General features: G+C 33.8%; 4 protein-coding genes across 4 annotated transcripts in view; all 4 read right to left on the bottom strand.

Moving 5' to 3' along the window:
- LOAG_04040 (hypothetical protein) overlaps positions 1 to 345 on the bottom strand; it is a gene marked incomplete at its 3' end in the record, with an annotated part of 8,935 nt that extends 8,590 nt beyond the window's left edge. Inside the window, exon 1 of the mRNA XM_020446492.1 lies at positions 286 to 345. Coding sequence (XP_020303175.1) covers positions 286 to 312 — 27 coding nt within the window. The 5' untranslated portion in view covers positions 313 to 345. The remainder of the gene's footprint in view (positions 1 to 285) is intronic.
- Positions 346 to 3,922: 3,577 nt separating this feature from the next.
- LOAG_10128 (hypothetical protein) lies at positions 3,923 to 5,021 on the bottom strand (the record flags this gene model as incomplete). The annotated part of the gene is made up of 3 exons (XM_003145656.1): positions 3,923 to 4,163; positions 4,434 to 4,531; positions 4,974 to 5,021. Coding segments are annotated over 3 exons (387 nt in total), but the record flags the coding sequence as incomplete, so codon positions are not given.
- A 415-nt stretch (positions 5,022 to 5,436) lies between these two features.
- On the bottom strand, positions 5,437 to 6,866 carry LOAG_10127 (hypothetical protein; the record flags this gene model as incomplete). Its single annotated transcript, XM_003145655.1, has 5 exons — positions 5,437 to 5,525; positions 5,884 to 6,026; positions 6,203 to 6,256; positions 6,367 to 6,457; positions 6,863 to 6,866. The coding sequence occupies 5 exons, from the start codon at positions 6,864 to 6,866 to the stop codon at positions 5,437 to 5,439; spliced, it is 381 nt and encodes a 126-aa protein (XP_003145703.1).
- A 514-nt stretch (positions 6,867 to 7,380) lies between these two features.
- LOAG_10125 (hypothetical protein) lies at positions 7,381 to 8,377 on the bottom strand (the record flags this gene model as incomplete). The annotated part of the gene is made up of 4 exons (XM_020448096.1): positions 7,381 to 7,614; positions 7,713 to 7,832; positions 7,947 to 8,118; positions 8,313 to 8,377. The coding sequence occupies 4 exons, from the start codon at positions 8,375 to 8,377 to the stop codon at positions 7,381 to 7,383; spliced, it is 591 nt and encodes a 196-aa protein (XP_020301731.1).
- Between the last annotated feature and the right edge of the window lie 679 nt (positions 8,378 to 9,056).

The raw sequence follows: 9,056 nt of genomic DNA, 5'->3' as shown, positions 1-9,056 counted from the left end.
TTAATAATAAACACAACCAAATTAAACAGTTTTCAATTGGAACACTGAAAGGCGAACAATGAGCATGGATATCGGCGAGCGAAACTTGCAAGAAATCATTTTTGTCTTTCAGATCAAACTTATTAAATCTCTAAATATGCTCGCAGCAACTTTGTCACTTAAATCACGCAAGGAAGTGATGAAAAATATTTGATTGATTGAACATCTTTAACAATTTGAAATCGCTTAATTTGATACTTTTTTAAACGGAATCTGCTATTCTCACCACAGGAAAAAAACACTCACATTTTCAGATATGAACAGAATTAACATAACAAGAATGACAAATACTGCAAAGAGTATTCCTCCACCCAAGAATACCTTAACTGGAACTGAAGTTAGTTCTGCCCGCTTTCTTGGGTAGAACTGAAAATAATTCCCTCTGAAATTTATTTTAGCAAAATGTTTATAAGCCAGTGTTCAAATTACTACACCGTATGACTAGCATTCGAATATGGCAGTGCACAGCCTAAAGATGGAACAAATAGTATCTCCTGTATATCCATCTACGTAGAAATCTAGAATTTACGCCTGATGCTGCAATAAGATTAAGCAGCAACAATGATCATAGCTGGATAATGATTGTCTCAAGGAATTTCATGCCAAAAAAGTACTGCTGTGAAGAAACGAGGAATTCGAACTAAGGAATTGTTTAACCAGACAATGCACCGGATGGAAAAATTTGATACTAGCACTAAAGGTATTTTTCGATAGGTCGATTTGGCTTGCAATGGTACTATCATCCGAAATGAATGCAACGGATTACAGGAATTCCTTGGTGAAATTTGATAAAATTATTAAACACGAAAAGGAACTGTTTCAGATAAAGTTAACTTGTGAAACAGCAAAACAACAATACAAACATGTAATTTAGTAGTATGTAAAGTAATATACGATTTAATATCAACTAATATAGAAATGAAGAAAAAGAAAAATGAACAAACCGCTTCCAGCTTTCGCATGCCTTTGATGAAATATAAATAATAATTAATTGTCTTCAAGATATAGAAATCCAACAGAGTTAAGGTTGTTGATGTAAATGTCCAATCAAGAATTGTCGCTATTTCAAAGACTGGGACGGTGTAAAAATATCTTCAAAAGATATGATCCAAATTTCTCACTGATGCAAACTATATGACTTAGGAGAGAAGAAGATACCTGCATATGGATTTGACACAATATCTTTAAAACGGGTAAGCAGAATATTCCTCACAGTACTGTAATTTAACATATTTCAAAAATATCACAAAAACTTACCCCACAGTCTAACTTCCTCATTTTCAAGAAATATGGGTGAGCAACATCTGGTTAATGGAAAAGCGCCTTAGAACATAAAGACAAATGATTAAGAGAAAACTATTTTGTTAACAATCTTTTTCGTAGGAAAAAGATGGAAAGCCGAGGTTATGGGACGATATCTTATAAGATGACAGATTCTTCATGTTAATGCCTAGTACAGCTAAGTGATGTACTGATTAATTACTAACATCTGCCTTGATACTTAATAAATAATATGAAACAAACCCGACGTATAAAGCCCAGCTTACTGGATTGGATTTCATCATCACATCACCAACGATAAATTTTGGATAGCCATCTCGCACTTGAAACGCACTTGAAAGCATGTGTATACCACGAGCTATGTACCAAATAAATAGACCGATGGTCATCCGACGATTCTCATCGCTGTAACCGCATTGCGAATGAATGACATGCGTAAAGGAAAACCACATGAAGGCGGAAAATATACAGAATTAGTTGGGATTAGGAACATAACAGATTGTGACAGACAAATGAAAGATAAGGGAATACTGAGTAATAAGTGGTCAAAGGTCTTGCATAAAATCTAAGATCAAACTTCAAGACGGTGAAATGATTCAAGCATTCATACAGCTTCATTAATAAATTGCAAAACTTCACGTTTGTGGTGAAATTAATAATATTGTAAGGATGTAAACATGAATTCCGATAACTTCAATCACCAAATATACAAATTTCATTCGTATTGCTCGCTTGAGGTAAATTATTCGATCAAGTATGATCTAAAAAATCAAAAAAATTGGAGAAAATTACTATTGAATGCATCATTCAAGATTGATAAATAATAACAATATCAATGATACATTTAATTGAACATTTCATACCCTGTGATGTATACTTCAAGCGTTAAAAAAGTATTTTTAAGGATGGATGAGGAATCTGATCAGAAATCTTTGGAAAATAGAGCGTGCATAATTCGAATGTTCTACGTAAAGGAATAATTAATCTGTATTTCACTTTGATTTTCGACTTTATAAATGGAACGGATGTATATGGGCCTCTACTCGATCGCATTATAGGACTGGAGTTATGATAAGGAAAAGTTCAATATACGGAAGAAGATTGTACAACGCATTCAAGCCTGGGTAATCACAAAACCTTACTCGAAGTTAGACTAATCATAACTTGTTAGAATACGCGGTTAGTTATTAAATTCCCCATAAACTTAAAATTCGAACTCATGCCAGAAGGCAAATCAAAAAAGCTAGTGCCATGCAAATCATTTCATAATCATCGCATATAAGGTGTATCATTACGCAAAGTTTAAAAATCGAAATTACTAGTTTTTTGATCCTACCATGCTAAGGCTTGCCATAAAATAGTAAACAAATGTATCCGGTAGCAAGCTACTTTTACTCTCCAATAATGTGAATGCATCTCGTCGTGCCAAATCGAAATTGGAGAAATTAATAATCATCGTGATAAGAGCAAGTAAATCAGATAAAATCATCCACGGATAATAGTTGGAAGGAGAACGCTGCCGTAATCTTAAGATATCCAATAATACTGACCATAAGCAACACTTCTTATAGTCTGAATTACAGCTATCATGACGAAAACGCTTTTTCGCACTTCGCATTTTTCATCACATATATCAGTATATCAAACATCCACGGTATTTTTTACATTAATATGTGTGATGAAAATTTTTTTTTTTGCATTTTTCCCATCCATTTTCTTAACTCTAGGTCTTTGCTTATTTACTGACTAGTATTGAAACACTTAAGGTAGTTTCTGGATAGAGTAATTCTGTTATGATAAGGAACTATCTATTCTAAACATCTTTCAAATAAAAAACGTCAGCACGGCTTACTTTAGCGTGATTTTTTTCTGATCAACCGAAATTTTGCATGTTTTTGAAGCTGAAGTAAATGAAAACAGATACTGTAGTAAACTAAAACGACAACATTTCAACGCTGAGTAGAGCTCCCATCTTCCTTCTCATTCATTAGGAAACACAACAAGATTAAACCTTCATTCCGCAGTAGCTGCCTACTCGATGCATACCAAAAACCATTTCGCTGAAACCATAACCATGAACGTTTTCCACCAGCAAACAAAGATAAAAATGGATTGATAGAAATGTTATTAGAGTTACCGGACAATACCGAAGAAAAGACACCCAAATTCCTTTTCTTGTTTCAGTAATTTATATTTATTAAAAATAAGCATTGTTAAGAAAGTAATTCGGATATTTTATACAAAGAGCAAGAAAACAGCTTGCCCTCATATTATGACGATGAGTGAAGAGTGCAAGGACGAGGAAAACAAATATAGCCACAGATATCGGTTCGTCAGCGATACCGACGAATCGTCCAATCATCACCATACTCCATTTACCACATTTCATCCATTCCTTGCATACCCATGGTAGGGAGGTATATTTGAAACAAAGTGATACTATTATCATTATCTGCAACTATTACTATCTTCTCCTAGTCAAAATTCAGCTGAAACTTTCATCTTATTCGTTCTAGTGTAATATGAAGAAATGACGTGTTGAATTAAAGAAGCTTAAAGTAAAACATTACAAAAATTTGAAATTACAATATATCATCATCACCTGTACATAAAAAATTGTAATAGTCCAAAGTAGACGATGCTTTCGTTCAGTGATAGCTCCCCAAAAAAAAACTAGGATTGTAAGTGGGAATGTAAGTAAGCAGGCAGCCTGACCATGAGCAACAATAATTACCAGATAGCACAACAAAGCCGTATTACAAACCCAAAATGTTCCAATTGCATCCAGTAGACGCCACACTAATGGTAACCTCAACCAACGATAATGCACTTCATTCATATACCTGTAAGTCTTCTTTAATTTAATATTTAGCATAAAAAGATGTGAAACTTGACAGTAAGCAAACTAATATTGTATGCTGGGTGGCAATAGCTCAATTTTAACTCAAAAACTGAAACAAAACTCCATGAATTAATCGCCACATTAAGTGTTAATTATAACTTCCCGAGTGTTCCACATGCTAATATACCACGAACTACAGCATATTGCTATCACAACATCAACGTATTTATTAATACAGAATAATAATCTTTAATAAGAAATAAAAAACTACTTGATAATATCTCTAGAGCTGGTAACCAAACAGATTTCATTTCCTAGATTGCATTTCTCAAGTTTACGCAAGGAATTTTGTGAAGCCAAACTTAATTCCTGAAATGATAAGATAAAAATCCTGAACAAATTTTCAAAGCCAATGAAGAACCGATCAAAAGAAATTCCCTTTCAGAAAGTAACTTCATCATCATTCTTTGATTCCCTCCTACAATATCTGCATCAAATATTTTCTATTCCTACAAATTAAAGATGCCTTTGGGAGTTTCTCTAATAGCAGTCTCTTTTCTTCATTGATAACAAAGCGAATGTAGCGATAGCTAAGTGTTTTACGGGCCAACCAAAGTGCACATGTAGAGAACAAAAATGAGATCGTAATGTATGGAGTCTGAAAAAACAACAGTGAAAAGAAATTAAAATGTTTTGACAGTGCCCAACAAGTGTCACATCCTTGCTATTGTGAAAATACACTCAACTTGGATTAATTTCAGCAACAAATTCTTCAAACTGAAAAATTTAACTTCTTGGCAAAAGTATTAACCTGTACTTTATTGCTCTCTTTTACCCTACCATCTTGGCCAGTTTTCATTTCTGACCTAGACCTGAAACTAAAACAAGTAGCGGCAGAGAATTCTTTTGGTCAAAAAGTCGCCATCGAAGAAGATACAGTAAGCTCACACACAACAGTAATTTCTTGTTTTCTTTAGGTTAAATAATGAGTGTGAGATGGAGGGGTCACAAAATGAAAATTCTGCTTTCATAATGAACATTATCGGAGTGAGACTTTTTGGTTCGTAAAAGAGTTAATGGCTTGTTGTTTAACCGAAGTTCTAAGTCACTGCCAGAATCTGTCAATTTTGATGTAATTTCAGGAGGAAAAATATTTTAAAATGACATTAATGGTAAACTGCAGGATTATTGATTCATTCATAAGAAATTCGTCAGTCACTACTAACTCACTTCGTATAAACTGCATGAATGAAATTGAAGAATGAAAATAAGCATTACGAATGACTGTCAAACGTTGTTTCCTTCATATTTCCCTTTGCCGAATCCACCGTATGCAATAAATTCTCGTTCCATCCACGTATTGCTGAAATATCAGAAAATAGTTTGGATTTTTTCAAATCATCGCATCTCTCCGACTTTGTCTTTCAAGTACTTCGATAGCCGGGGAAATTGGATTGTACTCATTCTACCAACTAATTACGAACGAAAATGTATCTGATCAGTGATTATAGTTAGTCATCTCTCTAGAAGTTTTTTCGGACCAAGATTTATTTTCTTGATTGGAAAAAACCTAATTTAACATTTAACTTTACGAGAAAATTCAAAAGAACTTTTCAATAAACATTTCTGTGTATCATAAGCGGCGATTGTCAAATACTATACCATCAGTACAGATATGTCATCAGTTGAAATGGCTGAGCAATCTTAGCGGTAAAACTTACACTCAACAAACCATTCCCCAAAGGGTAGATTGAGCTTCACTACTGCTCCTACTGTACGTTTTATTTTCGCCAAGCGACGGCGATCTTGTTGCTGATGATAGGTCATCGCTTTGTAAATTAACTGTGTTTGAAGAACCACACCTCTGAAATGCTGTTTTGACTTCTAATTTGCAAGCAGTAGTTGAAATCCGATGTCAACCAACAATCTTGATGTATTTCAGAGAGATTCAAGTGACTGCTTATCTTACACTTCTTTTAAAAATAATGACCAATGAAGAAACAGAACCTTGTAACGGATTTAGAAACTCTGAAAACTTACCTGTAACATACAATTCGATCAGCTCTTATATCAATGACGGTCCGTTGAAAGTGCCTATAATCACTACATTCTACTTCTTTTGGTCATAAAACTTTGGTGACGTTTAATTGTAGCATGGAAGAATTGTTGTGTCACAAACAAACTACAACAAAAAAATTACATACCAACTGCTAATCAAACGAAGTTGGAGTAGAAGAGCTGCGAAGGTCACCACATCAAACAGAAAGCTATCTGTACTTAATTCTCCATATGGTGCTGAAAGAATTAATTTTTCACAAAAATATTTTAAGCTTAAAAAACTGTAAGGAAGTTACTGGGAAAAGTGAAAGAGAATTTCATGATACAGTAAAAAATGAATTACTGTTAAAAAAAAAAAAAAACAAAAAACTGAGACAATCAGACAATCACTGATGATCCAATTCTTTGCGTACAATTATTTCGGGAAACATCTTCTGAACTGATTTGCTATCAAGTTCTCACATATCCTACTTTTGTCTACAGACTACTGTTTAACTCATTTACTTAGCTAGTGTAAGAAGGAACAGAAAAGATATACTAGTATCCTCGGAAGAATTTGAAAAATAAGATAACATCACGTGAAACGACGTATAACTGATTGAATGTTTTGCTTTGTCATGTATTAAAAAATGACCTACTAACCCATCACCAATCTGAAAACAATTGTCACTGTTTAATACTAACTAAAATTGGAAAAATTAAGACATCATTAGCATATTCAATTCCTTTTTAGTTACTAATATCACCGGACCATACAGTAGATTTAATTAACCGGTCCTAAAAAGTACTTTCTCCACATAAGTACATTATGTTTTTTATAGTTTCTCAAGTGATTTTTTTGGATAGCACCTAGCGATGCGAAATAATTTGACGACATGAACTTTATGTCTTTCCCAGAAAGCTAGTTGCCATTGTACATTAGTGCTACGGAAGATAAATCACCGGGAAAGGTAGTCAGATAATTAATACATAAGTTTGCAATCAGTAAGTATCCAAAAATGCTTCCGAGAAATTTGGTGATGATCGACATTGATAGTGACATAAATGCCGTCATTAGAATGGCCAATAAAAATCATTAAATTATCAACGTTTAATATAAAGATGAGAAATGCTCTTTTTAAAAGGACAGTAGTTTGGATTTTAATGTAATTAAAAAATAATCATACCAATGCCACGATACGTAGGAAAACTGCAGCAAGAAGATAAATTGTTATTAAACGCCACTTCCGAATAAAAACAGTTGGATGTGAAAGGTAAAGGTCAGCACCACGCCAAAGATTAATAAATGCAAGGATAATAAGAACCGCTGATAAAAAGACTGGCGATGAGAGACGTATCCCATCTGATAGCACGAGCAACAACACAATCCAGTGATAATAGGAGCATACGCACTGCTTCAATTCATCCAATACCCTAAAATATATTAGAATTACTCATATTGAAGTAATGAATATTAAAGTCTTGTAAAGTTACAAATATAATGTAATGTTACTAGCTTGATGTGAGCAGGGAAGAAATGAGGCGTAGGATTATATTCGAGAGACTCATTTCGATGAAGCGCCAGCAGAATACCATCATTTGACCCACCACTAGCATTGTTTCCTTCCATACGCTAGAATTATTCAAAAATTTAAACAAAAATAAAAGGATTGAATTGCCGAATACAGCGCAAACAGGCTCACTAAAGTCTGATGAGAAATATCTAAAATTATCCCCGCAGGTATACCTCAATTTTGAAATTGTAGTACTGTATGATGGAGATACCAACGTTGAGGAAATAACAATAAATAGCATGTGATGATTTCCCCTGTGAACCAGCCGTATACTGTCCATTATTAATAAAAGCAAAATACGGAGCATAATCGGGATGTATAGGTAACCCTGAAGTTGGCTCAAAACTGTATACATGCATAGAGAACTAAACAACAGAACTTACACAGACCAGGGCTTCCATAGTTTCCCGATTTGAAATTAGTTCTTACCTATCTAAATAATATTTCAAGGAAGATTTGAGGATTTTAAGGAAAAACAACGATATGGATATGATCTATAAGAGTTTTTTAATTTTAATATTTTTAAATGATTAACTCACTGCATAAGGAAAAGTAATGTAAATGTTCCGATCTTAATGTAATGAATCGTTTGTCCAACTTCCATCTTTTAAATTGATAAGTTTACTTGCAATGTTAAAATTTTTTATCTCTATTATTTTAACCGCAATATCTGGATTGTCAACACAAAGCCCTTTGTGATGCTGACAGCGTTCCTTTTTTGAAGATGATCCAATATATTAACCAAGCTTATATTCCCATGCCAAATTACTATAATCAACAGAGATCTCCTCTATTGTAACTTTCTTCCGATCTATCAAAAGGTAATACATGCTTTATGGGAATATTATAACCATTCTCACTCTATGAACAGGAACTGGTTTGTGGCTCCATGTAGAAATACTTTGATTCGTCGGTGTCAATCAACAACACAACTTGTTCGACAAAGCAACTTTTATGACAACAACAACAACACTATAGAAAATGACCTTTTGACCAGTCGCATTGTTATTGCCCCTTGTCGAATATCGCTTCCGAATTCTTTTCAAAAAATATTCCTGCTAGGACCTACAAACCCAGTGAGCGACTTTACCTGTATTATCCGTCGACACCTGCTTTATTACATCTAAGAATAATTATTCCTAAACAAAGAAGCTTCCCACACAAATTATTCATCGGTGCCAACCAACAGCATATCTTCGATAAAAACGACTTCCACGACAATCACAACACTACAGAAAATGAACATGTTAGGTAAAATCAGATGCTAGCGATCAGAAAGTGGT

This window comes from Loa loa, assembly GCF_000183805.2.
Source record: "Loa loa unplaced genomic scaffold supercont3.31, whole genome shotgun sequence".
Classification (NCBI taxonomy): Eukaryota; Metazoa; Nematoda; class Chromadorea; order Rhabditida; family Onchocercidae; genus Loa; species Loa loa.
This window is presented reverse-complemented; position numbering and strand designations above follow the sequence as displayed.